General features: G+C 39.7%; 2 protein-coding genes across 3 annotated transcripts; one reads left to right on the top strand and one right to left on the bottom strand.

The window, feature by feature from the left end:
* Positions 1-1,173: 1,173 nt before the first annotated feature.
* Positions 1,174-13,429, top strand: LOC128739252 (methionine-R-sulfoxide reductase B1). 2 transcript variants are annotated; one of them, XM_053834726.1, is made up of 4 exons: positions 1,174-1,371; positions 1,633-1,745; positions 10,041-10,355; positions 12,602-13,429. In XM_053834726.1, exons 2-4 carry the CDS (start codon positions 1,691-1,693, stop codon positions 12,766-12,768), a joined length of 537 nt encoding a protein of 178 aa, XP_053690701.1. In that variant the 5' UTR covers positions 1,174-1,371; positions 1,633-1,690; the 3' UTR covers positions 12,769-13,429. The 2 variants fall into 2 exon arrangements, with proteins under 2 accessions (XP_053690701.1, XP_053690702.1); XM_053834727.1 differs by lacking the exons at positions 1,174-1,371; positions 1,633-1,745 and adding an exon at positions 4,754-4,912.
* A 3,883-nt stretch (positions 13,430-17,312) lies between these two features.
* On the bottom strand, positions 17,313-19,362 carry LOC128739251 (probable arginine--tRNA ligase, mitochondrial). Its single transcript, XM_053834725.1, has 5 exons — positions 19,264-19,362; positions 18,387-19,214; positions 18,008-18,329; positions 17,579-17,927; positions 17,313-17,518 (listed from the first exon to the last, which is right to left on the bottom strand). The coding sequence occupies exons 1-5, from the start codon at positions 19,297-19,299 to the stop codon at positions 17,365-17,367; spliced, it is 1,689 nt and encodes a 562-aa protein (XP_053690700.1). The 5' UTR covers positions 19,300-19,362; the 3' UTR covers positions 17,313-17,364.
* Between the last annotated feature and the right edge of the window lie 2,567 nt (positions 19,363-21,929).

The raw sequence follows: 21,929 nt of genomic DNA, 5'->3' as shown, positions 1-21,929 counted from the left end.
TATTGGGGTGCACTTTAGAAAAACGAATAGCGAACATGTAACGAAAAGTTTGCACGCTTATAAGTCAGTCATCCCACAATAGATTCTAGAGATATTGGTATTAATCGATTGGATTTGTTTTAAGAATCCATTACAATACAATAGATGACATGTTTCCCTAACAAGCTTTTAAATAATTGAAAAATGTTGGGCATTGTCAAACTAAAAATCTACGCTCTGTGATTGGTCGGAAAAAGTAGTGCGATTTGCCGTAGCGATATTGATGTTTCCATACCACAAGCAGTATACCGTTGTATACAATTTAAACTTGGTTCCTGTATCAAATTTACAGGAATGTTCCAAAGCGTTTATTACAAAACAGTAAATTAAACATATGCGTGACAAACATTTGCAAAATATCAAGCTTTGTCGAATTGAACTTGCATTCGTAGTCCTACGTGGGCCCCTCGTTCGTGCCTCTAGGCAGAGACCTTCGTACTTTTTTTTTCAATGTGGACTCATCACTGCGAGCAATATCGTTGATATATTGTGTGAGCGATATGCTTATAAAATTTTATACGTGCTTGTATGTATTGGGATTTACCCTTCCTTCAAAGGCAGGCTCTACTTTACCCACTCGTTCCTAACTGCCAGTACTATCCCATATTATAGCCGTCCCTGGCGAGGACTCATTCGTTCCTCTGACCAGTGCACTTAGGAGGGACTTTTGCACTATCCAGAGTTCATCGTGTAATATATAGAATTCAGCGCGGAATTCAGTATGAAGAAAGGGAAATGAGGGGTATGAGAATAAACCCATGCTAGTCACTTGACATCGAATGTCCTCAGATTCTATTTTAAGATTAGAACCCACGACCACATCACGCTGGACAAAGCAGGCTCGGTAACCTTATAACTAGCTGCTACGGAGCCCCCTATAATGCTTAAAAGAAACGAAATGATTTCGAGTTCGATTAAATAATTTGTAGAATATTTGTTCTTAGTAAACCTGTGTTGGTTCAATCATTCCGAGAAAGCTTGTTCACCGATATTGAAAACACCAGTTTTCAGAAAAACGCGTTCGCAACTTGCGAATTGCGCGCTATTGAATAATATGTCGACCAACATTATTTTGAGTAATCTGGCATCTCTTCTTTTGACAGCTTTATAATGTTTAATGTTTTGATAAATTTGTAACGCTGATTTGGCGATTGTTCAATAATTTTATGTTGATTGAAAACTTTAAGAACGAATGCTCAATTTCTTACGGCGCTATCGGTTTCCAAGACTGTTTTTGATATAGTGTGCAGGTGTACCAGTGAATAGTTTTTTGTGTTCTGTCAGGATAGATAACATCGTCAAAAATTTGCTGCGCCCGGCAGCTACTGGCAGGTAAAAATCGTATAAACAAATACATCAAGTATCTACTCTCATCATTCTTAAGCTCAGGCTTTAAAATTTTGACATTCGAGCAAAGAATCCATACAGTTCAAGTTCTATTTTCTCCTGTTATTCAAAGAGTCCAATATTTGTTTTAATGGCTCAATTGAAATATACTATATCATGTGTCAGTAATTGTCGGAAATTTATAAAACGAAATTGTTACCAAGCAGCCAATGTCGTCAATGAATTATACAAGTTTCATTCAACTAGGACAACTTGTAAATTACAACGCCATTCGTGTTCCCCGTACATAACAGTTCCACTTGCGATGGGGCTTAACGTCAGCCGGTCCAGCATTCACACGACGGCCTCTCCTAAAGCAGGTGGGAAAAGCATCCTTCAGCGTAGTGCCTATGTATCAATTTCTCAATCGAGTGCAAATATTTTTCTTAAATACCTACGATTTATTTTCATTGCTTGGTTGATTCAAATTCGTGCGAGAAATTGAAATAATGTTTGATGGTACGGATTGTATATAGATCACCATAGTATATAGCTCATCGGAAATGGTTATTATGTAACATTGGTGTCATGCACATCACATTTTTAAGGTAACTGGTAGCTTTAATTGAAACTATAACTAAAACACGTCGGTTTCGGTTTTATTTCATTTTTTTTTTGTTTTAAATAAAATTTTTCTACTGAGAACGAATGTTTCTAGTTTGCTTTTCCAGATAGGTAATCCGTTTCTTTGCAGTTGAAAACAGAAAAACGCAGTCAAAAATATGCCTCTGCATTGCATTAGCAAAAATGTATTTTCCTTATAAAATGTATGTCAAAAAAAAAATTTAGAAAATAATAGAATAATTATAAATTATTTTCGAGCAGTCCGTAACTTGCCATTATGAAGATGGTTACAAATAGTAACCGAAATACTCGTAGGTATCTGTCAAGGTCACATAAAGTTTAAAAACATCAAGAGCCAAGTGTCGCAGGAAAAAATTTGAAATGTAATTAAGCTGAAAAGTAAAAAAAGCACTTTGACGAATACTTGGGCGAGTCCCTAAAAAGCCAAAAACCATTTCGACGATGCAACAAACGTGAAAGAGATGCCAGTCTAAACAATAGGCAAAGTTGAGGACGCAATGCAGGTGCTAACTAAAGAACAATAAATTGGTTGGGATGGATGGCATCGGAGCGGAGCTTATTAAGAAAGGACAGAAAAAGTTGGTGACTTATTTGCACCGGCTGATTGTAAGAAATTGGGATACAAAACAGCTACACCTGCAAGAGAAGTTGAAAGACGGAGTTATCGGTCCGATTTTTTAGTTCAGTTCTCCATTCTGAAAATTTCTGTATAACGGTACTTGCCTGAATATTGCGTTTATCTCGTTTTCATGCAAGACTCCAGTTTTTAATAAATTCTTGCAATATACTTATATGTATAACCTTACTCTGGAATTCCACAAGGTAGTCATCTTGGACCTTTGGTTTTCCTCGTCTACTTCAACGATGTCAAATTCCTGTTTAAATGTCGGCGACTTTCTTGCCGGCGATCTTAAGCTGTGTGCCGAAGTAGGTCAGCAATTGTCTACAAGGTCTGAAAGAGATTTACCATGCGGGTCGAGGACTGCTGGGAAAGCGTTACAGCATTAACGGCGCAGCGGAAGGTGCCATTGGATTCGCTGAGAGGAGTTGACGTAACGACTAGTTCGAAGAAGAATGCCAGAGGATGTTAGATTAGAAGAATGTAGCGCGGGCGTCGAAAGTGGAACGATATAGAAGGACACGAAGACAAAAAACCCAGTTTTTTCGGAATAAGAAGTGTTACCTAGAATGAATGGAGTGCGAGGACTTGGAACAGCTAGCTCAACGATACCTCAGGAAACGCGTAAATTCAACAGAAATACGGAGACGTATTCTTGCCGGAAGTCGTGCTTACGACAGACGCCATTAGACCCTAAGGTCTGGTAAGCTTCACCCCCGTACCAAATGTACCATGTGCAAAACGTTAATAGGACTGGTAATCCTCTACGAGCTCGAAACGAGGAGAATAGCCGACGGAAACTTGAACGCAATGGCCATTTTTGAACGTCGTGTGCTTAGGGCCATCTTTGGTCCTGGACCATCAATGGTTTTCGCTTGGACAGCAGCTTCGGCACAATTATCGGTTTGCAACGCCACAATTTCCCCAAAAAAAAATCCCGTTTATTCGTGAGTTCTACTAAGATGCTCGAAAATAATTGATGATCATAGATTGATAGAATTGTTTTTGGAACTTACGTGTTTGGGAAAAAGTTTTGAGTATTTTCACTTTACAATATGAATCAAATTTTATCGAAATCTTGTAATATTTTTTCTGTGAAAAAAACGAGAAAAATTCGGTCGTAAACATTACTTACATTCTTTTGCTTTTTTCTCCTCATATCTTATATACTAAGCAACGTTGCTTAGCAATTTAAAGAAAAATCTGGAAAGGAAACACTCAAGAAAAACAGGAACACCTTTGGAATCTTAGAAATTTCTAAAAAAAAATTTAAATCTAATTCCTAATTTCCTAATTCTTTGTAGTAAAATAAAATAACGATGCGCCGTCGTTAGTCGCTAGTTTTTCTTCCATAACTCAGGCACGAAAAAGAAAAATGTGATGTAATTTTTATAAGGAAAATTTAATGAAATTCTAGGATTCGTCGGCCCAAATTTTTGTATAAGCAGTGCTCTACCCAGAAGAAAAATACACAACCAATTAAGGAAATCAGCAAAACTGTCTAGACAAAGTTGTGGTTTTTACAGCTCCATGATTTATTTATTCTTTCCCATAAAGCGTGAGAATTGCATTGAGAGAAATCAGCGACTTTGTTGCACCTTAAAGTGATCAACTCAAGGTTCCAACTGCAACACTCGCGGAATAGGATCGCATCGCTTCCTACCAGCTGAAACACATGCATCGTAAACTGTAGAATCGGACTACTGTCAAGCATATGTGTAAATCGTGTTTCCAGCTGTTTGAATCAATATCGTCAGACAATCTTGAGTTGTTGATACAATTCGGAACTACTTTGATAAAATTGAATGTTAAACCAATCTTTGAATTCGTTTTGCTGGGTGAACATTTTCTGGAATCAAACTAAAATAAATTAGAATTCTTTTCTAACTTTTTATTATTTATTCTTTTTATGAGCTCTGATTACAACTTTCCATGCATCGCAGCCTGTGAAAGACGGTGCTCTCTGCGCAACGAAAGTGGTCATCCGAGTGTCGCTCAATTATTGACGTCACGTGTGCTCTCGCGCATGATACGTTTAGTTTTAGGTACCTACATGAACGGCCTGTGTTTACCTATGTGTGGCGAAGCGCGATTCACCGCTGCCAGTGTCAGTACGCAGTTGAAACTCGGCGTGGAAACATTTTATTCCACCTAATTTCGTTTGTTCGTTCGAAGGTGTCGATTTTCATGATCAAGTGTATATTATTCAACGAAGCGCGCAAGAATTTCTCGTTCTAAATTTAGCACAGAAAGCAAGCGAAGTGCTTCAAACAGGCGCCCAGTGTAAGTTGGCAAACTAAAATGAAATAACGTCTTGTTTCGGACACCTTTTGTATCCGGTCAGTGTGTTGATGTGGCCTTCTGTCGAGTTCTGTTTTGATTCCGTTTAAGGATGTTCAACATTTAAACGCTATATTGCACAACTAATCAAACCTTGACAGAGTTTGGATCTGGCTAAATGTGAACAGTGAATCGTTTAAAACTTTGCTGTTTCATACAATTTTAGTCTGTAGTTTTTGTTATTCTAAGATGTTTCTAAATATTAGAGAAACTTCTAACCGTTCACATTTCTCCTCTGTGGTTTTTTATGTCATAGTGGTTTTATCTAGGGTTTATATAAAGTTTAACGTAAACGTTTTCGATAAGGGAAAGCGCTAAAAATCACCACTGAATACGTTATTAAAGCTACATGGTTTATGACATACACGTTACCAATCAATTGTCTTCGAATTCTCTAATTAAATGCCATTTTTGACCAAAACTGAGCAGCAGTTTTCAAAAAACATTACGCTCTTTTAGGTCTTTACCTAGGCTACGTTAATATCTGTGTGGTTCAGTACAAGTAACTAGGAGACAGAACCATACAGTACTCATAGTACACAGTAAACGATGAAAGGTGATACTTAATCAACTAGGACAGCGAGTGAGTGTGTCTCGCCGTAGAAGCCATAAATGATGGAATTGTGCGTTTGCTTTTGGTCAACTCATTTCGTCGCTGAAGAAAGTTTGTTTTCTTTTCGTTCCGTAGTATTACTGCATTCCATTGCGCTCATTTAGTAGAGTGTGGGATGAACGAAACCGCATGATTTGAACGCTAAGCAAATCTAGATGATATGTGAATGATAAATTGCTGCTATTGCGACACAGATCATATCGAGAAGAGTTAGATTAAATTTATAAATTTTACAAACAAATGATTTCGAAAAATGAAAGGCATTTTGCAATACGTGTCAAATGACTAGATAACACATAATGTATCGTGCATTATGATGCGTCGCGGAGCACGGTATCATAGATTGCATACTAATGTGTCTATAAAGTTTGCTAATCAACACGTTCTTCGACGCATATGAAAATGATTAATTGGGAATCGATAGCCAATTGCTAATGAAGGCTACAAATCGGCAAACTGATTGATTGATTGTTGAATCTACTTCAAGTAATTTAAATTCTTCAAATTTGCTTTAAATTTTATATAAATGACATCCTGTCATTGAAGTTCACAGTAGCCGAAAATAGGGCTATACTAGAAAGAGCTAAACGCAAATTCACGAAACCTTCATTCAAGATGTTCGAATTGGATCGATTCGAAGGAACAATTACAATGGGTTTACTCATCCAGAACGAAATCATTCGGTCGTGGTCAATACGTTCTGTGAAATAAGCAGTATAAGTACTATATTCTCGGTCAGCTCTATCAGGCATACCGATTCATGCGTACGCTCCGCATTGGCTGCCAACTGTCCATTCATGTATTGTATCTGCTTATGGGCTAGGCTAGCTATTGAACTGTCAGTGCTCATCAAACCTACTGATACCATTTGTTTAAACTTTGTGTATCGATTTTCATGCATGTTGCAGTTAATCTTGATGACGTGAAGTATAGTTCGAGTTGTCGACAGAACTTTTCACGAAAGTCTGGACAAAATGAACACTAATTCCTATTAACATTTTTTGAATGTTGAATTCTGAAAACTGAATGAATTCTAAAAATACGAGGTTGGACTAATGCCTAACTTTCTTGATTTTCTTCTATGGTTCCATCTCCTTTGTCACACAATAATCTCTTTTTTGTATGCCAAAAACAATTGGGTTTAAGAAATCTTTGCAAAAGTCTTACTGATTGTCTTTTGTAGCAGGCCCCGATTGTTGTAAACAATTTACCTCTCTCATTGATGCAGTTCTGCCCATGGCTTCACAGTTGACGTAACAGCCAAAATGACCAAAATGTACTTTTTTGGTTTGTAATATACATGCCAAATACGCAAACAACTTTCTTTTGTTCGAAAATATTTGAGAAATTTGGAAAAATAGAATTACTCTGCTAATGGTTTCATAGTTGACGTAAAACAGTGATGGTTAAGATGCGTTCAAAACTATATCATGTTATGTACCACATACGATAGCGGCGTTCGCCATGACAGACGGAAGTACTATCAAATATTCTCTCGTCTCGTATTGTGGATAGACGACGTAACAAAATCTGGGAAAGTACTGTGTAAGAAGCTTTGACCAGCGTAATGCCGCGGTAATTACAGCAATTTAGCCGATCGCCTTTTTTTTAAATGGGACAAATTACACCTTCCATCCACTCCTGCGGTAGTTTCTGCTCCTTTTTCCAAATTTTTGAAATTATCCAGTGAAGTGCCGTTGCTAGCGGTTCTTTGTTATTTGTGTAGAGTTCTACCGGGAGTCGGTCCTTTCCGGTTACTCTGTTATTTTTCAGCTGGCCGATTTCTCCACGGATCTGTTATCGTTTCAAGGCAAAAAGTAAAGCCTTGGTGGTACATTCCGTTATCGAAAATTGACCTTCTGTTTTTATACGACAGACTACGCAGCCATTTGTTAGAGTACAGGACAATTGCACAAGACCAGTTGCTAGGATCCTATTGACTCTAACAGCCTCTTCCAGTCGAGATACGAACATACGACGACTAGCTTATTAGGCCAGCGTGTTATTTCGAGGCCAACTGGGACCTCGTTTTTAGGCACTCGTAGATTAATTTCCGTTGCATCTGCTGTTATATCGCCTTGAAATGTTCATCGTAGAACTGCTTGCACCTGTCGACCACCGCGCGCGCCTTTGTGACCAGGTTTCACTCCTCGTCCCTATACATATCAAGCTTCGGTGTCTATCCTTGCTGAAATTGGTTCACCTTGAATTTACGCGTCCCATTAGCCCAGAACTCATTCCGCGCCCGTCGATACTTGGCCAAATTCTGCCTCGTGGATATACTTAGATAGTTTTTCCAAGCTCTTTTTCAATCATTTCGTGTGCTCGAGATTTCCTCATCTAGCACCGCGGTTGCTGCCTTGTTGACAGACGAACGTATCCTATTCCAACCGTCTTCGACGGGCGAAGTTCCTAACTCCACAATGGAACGCAAAACTTAATCCAATACGTGAGCGCAGTTTTTGGCAACCCGCGGATTGCTTAATTGCCGAGTGTTTAACCAGGGAGAGCGGCTTTGTCGATATTCGAGAAAAACCGACCATCGAAGAGAATATGGTCGATTTTGTTCAAGGATCGTTGGCCTGGAGATTTCCATGTGGTTTTATGGATATCATCGCGGGGAAAGGAAGTGCTTCTGATGACGAGGCCTCGGGAAGCTGCAAAGTTAATGCATCGCAGGCCGTTCTCGTTCGTGTGCAAGCTACGGGGTACTATTCTCGATGACGATCTTGATGTCCGATGGCGTGCCGTTGTCATACGGTCTCCCCTCGTGTGGACAATGCACGTTTATGATGGTGTAGCTGAAGATACGACCTTTTATCCTCAACATGCACATTCTCTCGTTGATCGTTTTCCAGTCTATTACGCGATCTTGCATTCTGCATTCCTATGAAGCCCGTTCCCAGCTCTACCGCTGAGGTAAAATTGGACTTTGTCGCCACGGATCCTCCACACCTTCTCGCATTTGCTACAGATCTCCTGTAGTGCTACGATGCAAAACTTTCAGGGTTCCAGCTGATCGAGCAGCACCATGCCGCCTCGTACGAAATTTAACGATCTGCAGTTCCTGGTACCAAGTATTCAATGCCGAATGTTCCGAGTCAAATTTCGTTGATTGTTTGTAGTGGCTAAATCTAACTTCAGGTAGGTTGCCTCACTAGGGCCACGCTGCCGAATCTCGTGATGGGGCTACCATCTTATAGTGCCAAAACACAGTACCTCCTTCGTTGTCAGTATACGACCTTAGTTTTCACTGGGGTTGATTATTCAATCTCTGCTGAGGTTGCTCGTATTCCGGCTGGTATAACGAGGAGGTAGGGCTAGGAGTTACTGGATAAGAGGCTAAGGAGCACTTAGGGGGCTGTATTGCGCATTATCCAGTCGTTCATCAACCTCGACATTACTAGATACCTTGGGACGGCGCCAGACTAAAAACGGAGTATAGGAGGATTGGGTTACAGATCAATGCGTCGAAAACCAAATATATGGTTGAAAGAGATTCCAGAGAAAACAACGTTTGCCTTTCACGGACAGTGATTATTGGCGGCGATGAACTGGAAGTGGTTGATAAGTTCGTATATTTGAGATCTCTGGTCACCGCCGACAACAATACGACTGAGGAGATTCAACGACGCATTCAAGTTGGAAGTCGAGCCTACTTTTCCTTCTGCGAGACGCTTCGATCCAGCAGCATTCACCGCATTCACCGCCGCACAAAAGGGATCCAATAGAAGACTATGGAATTGGTTCAGACAGTAACTTTGCTTAGGGAAGACATAAGTGCACTTGCCTTGTTTGAACGAAAGGGGTTGCAGACAATTGCGGGCGAAGTACAAACGGATTACGGAGACTGGCGTAGGCGTATGACCCACGAGTTGCGGGCACTACTTGGAGAGATTTCCTGCGTACTCCTGGGAATAGTTTGGACACTACGGTGGCCGACCACGTTGCAAGGATGCCGAACGACTGAAATCCGTTCTCATCAAGAACCCCACCGGTACCAGAAAAAGAGGGGCCCAACGTGCTAGATGGTTCGACCAAGTGTGTCGATATGCTACCGAATATAGTGTAGAGGAATTCGTGATACGGCAAGAACCACTCCGACTTCATGCTGGTAGAAAAAAAGGTTACAAACATTGCGCAATTCTGACATGAACCTGCGGCAGAGTTCAAAACTTTTTACTATCCCTCCATATGACGTTTGTTCAATCCGTGCACATTTAATCGATTTATTGTCCAGTTATTACGAAAACCATTGATTTTTTTTGGGTGAACAATTTATTTTGGGAACTACCTATTATACTTGCGTAAAATAGAAACTAACTGGTGTAGTTGCTATGGTAAATAAAACTAGCTTACGGTTGAAGGTCATCTAAACATTTCGAATCATAACTCGAATGGGTATACAGTTTTCGAACATAAACAAACATGTTACTTAGGTTGCTTATGTATTTACAGATTCTAAAAACCCGTCTGGCATTGACGCAGGTGCCAGAACCGAACAGGGCAGTGAGATGAGCTTAGAGAATAAGGCTGAATTGGTTGCGAAGCTCAATCCCCTCCAGTACCATGTCACCCAGGAGGCAGGAACGGAACGGCCTTTCACTGGAAAGTATAACAAATGCTACGACAAAGGCACCTACATCTGCGTGGTGTGCAGCCAGGAGCTGTTCAGCTCGGACACCAAGTATGACTCCGGCTGTGGTTGGCCAGCTTTCAACGATGTACTGGACAAGGGTAAGGTGACCCTTCACGCGGATGCTAGTTTAGCAGGTGAGATTTCGGCTCATCGTGACTCTACTTATGAGTTTGAACGTTCGAGCGCTTGATATTGTTTGATTTTTTTTAGCAGAGATGCATGGTTATGAAACAACTATTTAGGGGGAAAGGGAAAATTGAAAATAAGACCTTAACAATGTGTAACTAACTGAATATCTCCTTATCGATTCAATTCATTCAATCAAAAGTGACTGACGTTTTCATTTGTTCTAATTTTATTTTCACAATTTCTGATAATGCCGTGTTTCCTAAAATTTAGTACCTACCTTTAGTACCTAAGTTTTAGGCGTTTTTACATGAATGAACTTTTATCTCCTATATTTTGTGTGAAATTTTTCTTAGTAATTATTTTAAAAGTAATTTATTATATATTTGGAGTCATTAGTGTTTTATGTTAGCAATTTTCCCATCAAAATTGCATAGATTGAAAACATACAAAACCGATGTTCTGACGCTGTACATTTCGCTAAATTTTACCGTGTGAAAACGAGTTTTTCAGTGACTTTCTTAACCCATTATGTCCTAGCGTATGATATATCATACCCCGTCTTCAAAACCTGTTTACTGCTGAATTTCAATGGTTAGCATTGTTAATATATCACTGCAAGAGAGATAAGACATCAATCTGATGTGCGTGTGAGATAATCTGTCAGTTTTTGACATTTAATCTGTATTTTCAACAGTGCAGTTGTGATAAATGGCGGAAAAAATTGAAAAAATGGAGAAAAAACTTCGTCTCCAAAACGCATGAAAAAGTCTACATTTTGTGACAAAACATTACCTGAAATGTAAAATGGTATTTATATGTAAATTCTATCACAAAATTCGATAAGAAATATGTAAACAACTTTGTAACTTGTTTGTTTGAAACTGAGCGCATGCAATATAAAACCTGCGATATTTTGGCCTTAAAACCATTCCAAATGACGATTTTGAGTTTCCCGACACACCCGAGCCATAATATAATGGATTACACAGTCTCACTTCATTTGGTCCAAATTTAGGTATACCCGGGTCATAATGGGTTAAGGATTAGACTTTCGCCTTTTTATTTCCGGTAATATTTTAATGGTTTTCAAAACAAAAAAAATAATAAACTTAACAAAGACTGACTTAGATAAAAAGGAAGACAGTTGACAGCACGTAGTCTGTAGAACTCTAGTATCTACTCTCCCGCTAGAAAACATCTATTCCACGGATTATAAAACAACTTTCTAGTTAATACCATGTGAAACGATAGTTGGCTCCTATGTAATAATAGAAATAGACTCTCGTGATATTTTATCCCTTTTGCCCTCTCAAGCAAGTATCCCTTTAGTTTTTTGGGGTGTAAAAATCTTGAAGCGCCAATCGAAAGACGTTAATCGTTATTGTGAGTAAAATTATTATTTTCGGATCTTCTAGAATCGAGCGAAGGGTAATTTATATCCCATTGTTATTTTCCTACTATTATATTCAATGACAACACTTTTAGTTACAGGTATGCTAAATCCACGCTTGTTTCATAGAACTTATTTTAATTTCAGATGTTTATTTTCCATGTTTAAAAGGATGTTCGCTTACTGCCTTACGTTATCATATATGCTTCATATCAATACAGCTTTCAAATGCCGCTATATATTAGCTACTTTACGCTTATCATTTTTCGCGCCACGCTGCAGCACCTCTCATTGCGCACTCCATTATTTGATGTTTTGCAGATTATTCAGGTCATTGGTGTGATGTTGGTTTGCGACATGTTCGAGCACATCTTTGGTTTGTTAATTAGACGTTTTAGTGTATTGTATCGTATTCATTACTGCCAAAAACGCAATTGAAAGAATAGCTGTACTGCTTCAAAGCAGGGTTGGTGCGGGTTCTAATAAAATGTTGTTTCTTTTTCTTTTCTCTTTCTCCTCACATGCAAAAATAAATATCGCTCAAATATGTTGTCCTCCCGCATTTTAATCGTCAATGCGAATCGTACCGGACGCGTATAATTACTGTGGGATTAATTTCAAACGGTGAACTACAACTACGAATAAACGACTCTGGCTTTCATGACAATTTAACACATTTATTGACTGTTTTAATAATTGTTATATTTGTATTCCTTATTTATTTACCCATTCTCTATTGGAATTTCATCGCATTCAATACAATTCCCGAATGACAAACATAAACACCCATTTTACAAAAAAAAAAATGCCTAACACACTGACACTAAGGCGGCAATCTCCTATTATTAATCACACAACCAGGCCGAATGCGGACGGAGGTCAGGTGCTCAAAATGTGGAGCTCACATGGGCCACGTGTTCGAGGATGGACCACCGCCGACTCGGAAACGGTACTGCATCAACTCGGCCTCAATCGAATTCGTTCCGGCCGGCACGGTACGTCCGGAATCGTCAACCGAATCTAAGTAGATAGAATAGAACACCAACTTTTCGAACGGGCAATATACGATTGTATAATTAGGTATGTGACGTGTGATGATGCGAAGCGCGTGCAGTACAAAGCAGCTGAAAAGTTTGCCAAAAGCAGTGTATAGGATTGATATAATTCAGTAGTCACTCTTGCACTGAAGAATAAAGCACAGCAATTAACTATTTTCACACTTACAGACTTATTCGTAATCAGTTTTTCGATTCAGTGAGGATGTTTCTTATGAATACGTCTGCAAAATCAAATCCTTTAAAAAACGATACAGTGTCCAAAAATAAGGTTGTTAATCTTTCGAGTATCGTCGATGAATGATGCATAAACTGGTAACTTTTTACAAGTAACTTATATTTGCTCTATTGTTTTTTCGTTATTCACCTTAACAACTAAAGTGGGAAGATGCGCAGTCTGATAATCCGAGAAGCCTTTAATTATCTTTCGTCCCTCAGCATATTAATAAAATCGCACTTCTCAATAACGTAAAGGCTAACCGTAGTTATTTATTGAACTTACAAACATTCACCAAACGTATCAGCTGATATGGTCGACATTAATCGACAATGTAATAAATTTGTACCACAAAAGTGGTAAAATCATTTTTGATGAATAAACGTTTTCATTATAAAAGATATTAGCATCAAATAAGTGTGGCTAATTACCGGTAACAAGTTTGATTAAATGAGAAAGCACCCTTTAGAAATAGATAAGAAATACCAGTGGTCCGAGATGGTTGTCTTGTGCAATTCCGAGGCGTCAACAGACAGCGAAAGAAATCAAGCAAATGTCGAATTGGAGCAGCCAAGGCGTCTTCTTCAGGAAAAGTAAAGCTACGCCGATCGGCCTCACGGAGACCTACGAGTTCGACTTTAAAGCGGCCAGCTGTGCGTGTAAATATATTTTCAGAAGGACTTGGCATTCCGTTTCAGCTTACGGTCAACGTTGCTTAAATACTTCCACGCTATCGACTTAATTCCAAGGTGGTTATATAGAGATCGTTGTTCCAGGCACGTGACGATGAATGATGGAATTCAAAATGGGGGAACTTTTTTTGCATTGTCCTTCCGAATTGTTTTCGAAAACAGACACTGATGAAGCCTGCAAGGCGTAGGCGAAATACGTATCTGTAGTGAATAAAATTAATAGTGGAATTCAATCGGAAAAAGTTTCTTTCTTTCAGATTTCATGATAAGCATAGGTACCACCTTCGGGCGTTGTCTAGCTACCAAGATATTGAAGGACGTCAACCTGTTCAATTTATTGTGCAGGCTGCCACTGTGAAGTTGGTGGGACTGTCAGTGTTCACTATCATAGACTTAATTTTTGCTACATTGATTGTGAGACCATCTAACTTGCACTGCATAATACAGGGTGGCAACTACCTGGAAAAACCTAGAAAACCTGGAATTGTCAGGGATTTTAAATTACCTGGAAAAATCTGGAATAATCAGGGATTTTTTCAAACAACCCCAATGATCGATTCATTGAGTAGTCAAGAACACTTAGAAATAGATAAAGAAGTACGGCACACAAGCGATAGATTGGGTTATTGGGTATGCGATGCAAGTGAAGTGATATAACAAATTTAGTTTGCACTCACTTTGCACGTTTCGTTTGGCGTTAGTAAAGTCGAATCGAAAGACATCGAAGTTTCAGGACGGACATTTTGCGGCATGTGACACAATTTACAGAACGTCGACGTAAATCCAGTGGCACCGCAGCGAAATTTGGTTTTCGAGAAAAATATTGGAGAAATTCCACTGACTCACGGCCGTGTATAAACTTGCCATACTGCTGAATGTTACAAGTTGTAATCGAAATACGGGTGAAGCGACCCTACCTTCAACGTCTCGAATTTTTGGCTCTAGCTTGGACCCGGAAGAGTAAATCCCGATCAATCCATGCAAAGTGAAGTAAGCCGCGTTGGTCAGAAAGTAGAACAGCCACCAGTGGTAAAGCTGCTTTTTTGCATGGCTTATGGCTCGGAGAACGAAAATTAAACATATGAACATTTCCGTGTGGCTGGCAGGAAAAGCACCATTGCGGGTTCTAGAGCTAGCCTCAATGTGACCGCCGGTAGCGTCGAGCGAGAGTAGTATTAGTAGTAAGAGAGAGAGAGAGAGAGAGAGAGAGAGAGAGAGAGAGAGAGAGAGAGAGAGAGAGAGAGAGAGAGAGAGAGAGAGAGAGAGTTAGGTCTCTTTTTTAGGGATTTTGACCAATGTGTCCTGCATCCAGTCCACCAGAAAAATGGAGGTTTCCCGTATATTGCCGATGCATTATAGCTGATGCATTATCTGGGCTGACGAAGACGAATCAGCTTTAAGCATCGCGGCTCAAATACAGCCTGTTCCTGGTGGTCTATTGGATGGATTACATACTCTTGATGGCTGCTTCAGTTTTATCCAGTGATGGCGCCCCCGAGTTGACGCGATTGATTGGCAATTGTCGAATTGTTGGCATTATACGCAGCTGGTTTTGTTGGTCTCTGACATTTGAAATTTGGAAGAATTGTTCAAAATGTTCAGTCCATCGCTTAAGCTGTTCTGTAGGGTCAGTCAATAGCTAACCAGCTCTGTCCTTTAGCAACATCTTAGCATTCATCCTGGCATTACTAAGGCGGCACAACAACAAACAAATATCACCATTGGCGGCGGGCGTTTTCCCTTGTTCGGCTAGGGAATTAGCCCAGGCTCCCGCATACAAGCTCGTTTTACAGCCCTTTACGCTTCAGTGTATCGTTGACGGGCAGCTGTCTCAGCCGATCTGGTTCGCGCTTACTCAATGCCGATTTTCGCCTCTCTCCGCTCGTCGAATTTCCTCCAAGTTTCATCCGAAATCCACTCCTTCCGTCCGCTGTCCGCTTTGCGAGGGTTTTGTCACTGGTCGTAATGAAGGCGTTCTTGATGCCGGTCCATTGCTCTGTTCTACGAGTGGCAACTTCTAGGCTCGAAATTCAAGTTATTCGGCAAAAGCCCTTTTCACTACAGGATTCTCCAATCGGCGGACGGCGGACGACTCCTTCGCCATTTTCGACTGATGCAGATGTGGTCGACTTGATTTTCTGTTTGGCCGTCGTCCACGGGACTTTATGTACCGGTCTATGGGGAAAGAGCGATCCACCAATGATCATGCTGTTATTACCACAAAATTCTGTAAACAGTTCCCCGTTTTCGTTCATCATCTTTTCTAAGCTATGGGGTCCCATGACGCGTGCAATATCCGCGTTGTTTGAGCCAAGCTTCGCGTTAAAGTCGTCCAAGTCGATTTGAATGTTCCCATTCGGGATTTTCTCAATCACGCTGATCAGCTGAACTCTCTCCTGCAGGTCGGCAACATATGCTGGCGTATAGCACTGGATTGCTGTAAGGTTTCAACCCGTGTTATGAATTTGGCAACGATGATTCCTTTGTTTATCGGTTTTCCATTCATCACGTTGATTTCTTCTTTCGTTTTCATTGACTTTTTTTTTGGGTGCAGTAGGTTGTTAATCGAAGGTCCCGCTTAAGGTGGGCGGAAGCCGCTGTGCCCCCTTCCCTGAAATAAAATTATGCAATGCACATGTTCATCCTTTGCCAGGCCAGTAGGTCACCATTTGGATAGCATCTTACTGTTCTGCAACCAGCTCGGCAGCTTATCTAAATGCTTACATTATTTTTTTTTTAAATCGTATTAAAATTCCGAAGTATACGGTGAGTGCTTCAAGGCCGACTGGCCAAACTTTTAGTATAATTGATCTAATCTAATCTAATGTCACACATACGCAGGAAATTCTTAAAAGCATCCTGGAAAATGACGATTACTTGAATCAATCATTATTCTTGTTAACGGCCAGGCCAACTGCGCAGCATGAACCGCAGTGAGAATTCTAAGGAATCAAAAGAAACCGTATGAATAAAACAGTTTGCTTTGGTTTTCCCATTTAAATCTTATGGGAGCGTTTGCTCCAACTCTTTTATTCAAACAGCCTAATACCTAATTCCATTTAACTCCTTGAAATCAATGGGAATGAAGAAAGCGTGGACCTCCCGTACCACACGCTTCCCATGATAGATAATGATTTATTTACAGTAGTTGGGAGTATCTCTGCTGATATAGGTTAGGTGATACTCCGAAACGTCGAGGATGAACTAATGGCATTTAGACCAGCAGCCAGGCTGCAATTAGCCAAGGATATAGCACCCTATTTCGCTCTCTAAAATAGATTAGTCTACCAAAAATATTAATTTAAATCATATAACACTTGAAAATAAAGTCGTGTGGTTCAATGGTTGCCTAAAACTACAGTTGTAAGGTTAGGAACTGAATTAGGAATTTCCAGGGATGGCCACTTGGAGGCGCTAGGTAGAGGCTTAGGATGGCTAAAGCTATGTTGGGCACTTTTTTTAGTTGCCTTCTCCATTTCATACCCATCACCAAACTTTTAGGATAATTGAGCACATAACTCGATAAGTTGTCAGGTAGGTAGGTACTCGCAGCACTATGGAAATCGGGAAATTTTTGATTTTAATCATCAGACACTAAATTTCTGCAAATCTTTATACCTATCAACGTAATACAAACAAAGTTTAATGCAACTACCATTTTTACATCTTCTGTAGCGGCCTAAGGCCCAGTATTTCCATCCCACGATGTAAAGTTTTGCGAGCCGATGTGAAGAGCAACATCCTCTGAGTCTGCCGTCTGTTGCATTCTTCATTTTTCACGTTTAGTGTTAGCAAGGCACGGTTTATTGCGTTGCTAGAATAGATTATTCATTAATAAATGGAGCGGACTGATCAAGATCAAGAAAACCCTTACCATAAACTAAACAAATAATTGACTAGTACACATGCTTCCTTCTTTTCCTCCGCTTCTGCAAGTGCCTCTTCAAATCTAGCAATTTCGCAAACTAAAGCCAATGCCTCTTTTTCAGGCAACAGGTCTGGGTTGCACTTTTCATCCGGGGATCCAAAACTGTTTTCCAAACTCCATAGCCGACAGTGTGTGTACTGCAGTTTAATACCACTATCGCCGTCAGTTTGAAGTGCTTTGTCCCAGCTAAAATCGTAATCACGCATTCGGCGTTGCTTCAAGTCATTTATAACAACTGCGGTTGTTGCGAGGATGGAAGTAGTTTCATCATCGTTTGATAAATCAATTTTTGTTGCTAGAGAGAGAGAGAGTGCATCATTGATCGCCATCTTATCCCAAAATAAAAATGCAAGATAAATTGAAACTTTAACTTACTTTTGGCAGCCAACTGCTTTCGTCGCATAAGAATTTCAGCCTCATCCAAAATATCCGCCAAAAACACTACCGTGCCTTTTCGCGTGCTCATTCCTTTCACTCTGCCAAATTTGATATGAGCTACGTTGGCAGCGTAGGGAAGATTTAACTGCTGAGCAATAGATATAAGGGCAGCAAAATGGTCGCTTTGTGCATTGTCTACAACGTATAAAACATTATCGAACTCGAAACGTTTATGTCGATCAATCAGAGCAGCAACATCTCGCGTTAAGTAAAGAGTTGTCCCGTCACTTTTAACAATTGGTACCATCCGATTTCCTACCTGAAACTGATATTTAAAAAAAATTCGAACAATGTGCGTCGCAACATCTGATAATACCTGAACTGTCTTCCTTCCATCCACCTGTGGATGAGCAACACCATTTTTCTCGAGAAGCGAAAGAACCTCGGTTATCATGCTGATTCCGTACTGTGATTCCCAGTGATAGTGGTCGAAAGTAATTCCAAGCCTGTTGTAGACATTTTTAAGTTCGTCTACTGCATAGGAACGGATTTCATTCCAAGCTTGCAGCTCTTCAAATTGTCCATTTTCCAAACCAGCGAAAATTTCGCGAGCTCTCATTTGCAAACTATCATTATCTGATGCTGCTTTGTAGGCGTGCACATAAGCTTCGTATAATTTTTTGATGGGATTAAGTTTGATGTACTCTTTGGTAAGATTTTTTAACTCAACACCAAGCTTAAGGTATCCAAACTGAGTACCCCAATCGCCCAGATAATTTATCTTTACGACATTGTGACCAATGTGATCGTACAGATTGGAAAGAAAGTTTCCGATTATAGCGGAACGTAGGTGACCAGCATGAAATGGTTTTGCGATGTTTGGTGAACTAAATTCTAGTACTGTTTTTGGTGCATCAGGTGCCTTTTGCACTTTCTTGGAGTTATCATTGTCTATAACGCTTCGTACGAAATAATCTCGATCAAGTTGGAGCAAAACCTTTGGTGTTCTACCTTCATTAATGACATGTACCTTTTTTATTCTTGGTTCTTTGTCAAACAAATTAGAAACAGTTGATGTTATGTCGGGACGGGACTGAAGCATACCTGATGGAACGGTTAGATGAACTGCCGGTTCCGGAAATATCTGTGTTATGCCATATGTTAACCTTGTTGAGTTGATTTGTTTGCCGATAACCGGTATTAGCTGAAATAAAAAGATTAGCTTATCTCATGGTAAAAAACGAACATCTTACCGCATTTAATATTAAATTTCGATAGCTGTGTGTCATTATAAATGGAATTTTAAATTTCACAATAAACTCTCATTTGTTTACGTTTGAATAGGGATGTTCGCGGTTCGTCTTCGCAGTTGACAATCAGCGTGCTCACAGAGGTGCCATATATATGGAAATTTTGGTGTAACTGCTCGAATATCTAATACCGTTTTGGATTTTGAGGTGTAGCTACACCACCGACACCACCCCATCGACATCCAATGTGATACATACAGGTGTGGCAATGTTGGTTAAGTCGTGTTAGTGCAATGAAGAAATTTCATCATGATGTGGGTGGAATCGTAAATCGACCAATCACGATGAAGCGTGACGTCAAACTCCAAAAACAAACCCCATTGTCCGACGCAGTTTGTTTTTGTAGTTTGACGTCGTTTTCTGATTTTTCGCTACTAATACCATCAAATGTCTTCATCTGCCACACCTTTTTAAACCTCATTGATCGACATCTGCATATCGAGCTGCAGTGAAGGCAGTGAACGGTCAGCGACAGCATGTCCTGGGCTCAAAATTTGACAGTGGGCTCAAATGCGACTGCTGGCAGTTGAGTGAAACGCAGTGCTGATATGCTATCTCATTTTCGCACACACGAGATGTTGGCGGCGAAAACATAGTTGCCTGCCGATGGGGTGGTCAGTTCTAACTTGACAACCAATTTTGACATCCAGTTTCGTTTTATACCCTAGACAGACATACAATTGTACCAGCGTTGTACGTGTACAGCGTTGTATATGTACAACGGAAGGGTGACAGACATACTGCGAAAGAAGTTTAGATATCTTTCGTTTACTGTTTCAGCCTTTTAAACATGAAAACATTCCCATCCGTCTGTAATGTGGCTTTCTCGGCTGTTGTGGATGTTTGATTTCCTTTGGCCGTAGCTTTGTTTTGGCTAGCAAAAAAACTGACCGATATCGGAACGTTGTTGAGAGGATAAACTACATAGCCATATGCAGCCAACGCAGCAGCATGCGCCAGCGGTCTGTTTCAAGCGGAGCCTTTTCCATATTGAGACACGTATGCAATGTGTTTCGAAGATAAACCAGAAATGCTCGAATTGATTTAATAAATTTATTATGAACGCATGCAGGATAACTACAATCGATGAGATCAAAAGATTTTATTATTGTGTTTTTTCTCTTGTTTCTTCATTCTGATATGCAAAAATTTTTTGGAATTGTTTTTTCGAAATGCATGAGTTGTCTCACTTTGTTTTACCCATGCTATTCAAGGAGAACGACTGCTAAAGAATATTTTCCGTCACTTGAGTTCTTTAGTTAGAATCAGTTTGGTGTACAAATGATGCTATTCTTCGTCGTGTATGTTTCTGGAATGTTTTGTTTTGCCATAAGTACACTCTTCTTCACGGTTGGTACTTTTCAAATGAATCCAAGGTCGGCAGAACAATGACACATCTTTCCCGTACGTTGGCGTACCTTTACTCGCTACTGTTGTGTAATTTTAGCACAGTTAGTCACGAGCGTGACATCAGAAATGCTCATGACAGAGATGTAGTATCACGAGGTTCATTTAAATGCAATAGTTCTCGGTTAGCACTGTACATATTCCGAATTATAACATAGGTAGAAATTACGGCTTTGTTTCGTGTTTTCGGGCTCTCTCTAAAAGGAATGATGTGTAGATGTTGCCATTACATTCAGCAAACTTACATCACTTACCTTATCCCGAGCTAAAGCTTTTCTTTGTCTTATAGAAGTAAAAAGAATTTTTTTTTGATTTCATACTACCACAGTGGACTTTTGGAAGAGTTAATCGAAATGGGATTGGGTCGATTGAATGTTCTAAGTAGTCTTTAAAGTCATTAAAAATGTTATATACCGTAAAACGGGGTAACATTGATCATTGTTGCAACCTTGATTAGTTAGATCATTCTCATAAATAAGTGAAATGAACAACTTCTGTCAACTTTCCTGGACCGATCAATGTTACCCCCGATGATCAATGTTTCCCCGTTTTACGGTACGAAAAACGACAACTAGATTTGCGAATGTCGGATACACATTTGAATGTATGTGAAAGTTTCAATGGAAGGAAACAGCAAGATTTTTCTATAATAATATTAGTTTCTTTCAGTATGTTTAAAATAGTCTGTTATACTAGTTAGATTTTATTCTTTTGTAGTATACGTAGTTCCGATAATGTTCGCACGCATTTTCTGTCTCTTCCGGTCCCTTCTCTTTCGTTCAAACTCAATCTGCGTATGTGCTTTTTCAGCATGTTTTCAAAAATCCTGAAGTATGAATCTGTCGCTGAAACTGTTTGTTACAAGAGTTTGATTTACACCGCTATTCTAGATTTCGAACGAAAGTTTTTTCGAACGACATTTCCGCCAGCAAAATCAAATAAGCAAAACATCTCGTTCGAAACAAGTAGAACGAAATAAAGATTCGTTCGAAGTACAGAATAGGGATGTTACTCTCTTCTGAACGAAAAGAAATTGATATGATTCGTTTTTTTCCGAACCATTAACTATTCGGAGAGGCAGGACTGTCCTGCACTCAGTGCACCTATTTTGCTTATTTAACTGTAACACTTCAACAAAGCAAAATTCGAAAATGTTATGTATGGGGCATTTATAGAGTCAATTATTATCTTACGTTGTACGT

The sequence above is a fragment of the Sabethes cyaneus genome, chromosome 3 (genome assembly GCF_943734655.1).
Source record: "Sabethes cyaneus chromosome 3, idSabCyanKW18_F2, whole genome shotgun sequence".
Classification (NCBI taxonomy): domain Eukaryota; kingdom Metazoa; phylum Arthropoda; class Insecta; order Diptera; family Culicidae; genus Sabethes; species Sabethes cyaneus.
This window is presented reverse-complemented; position numbering and strand designations above follow the sequence as displayed.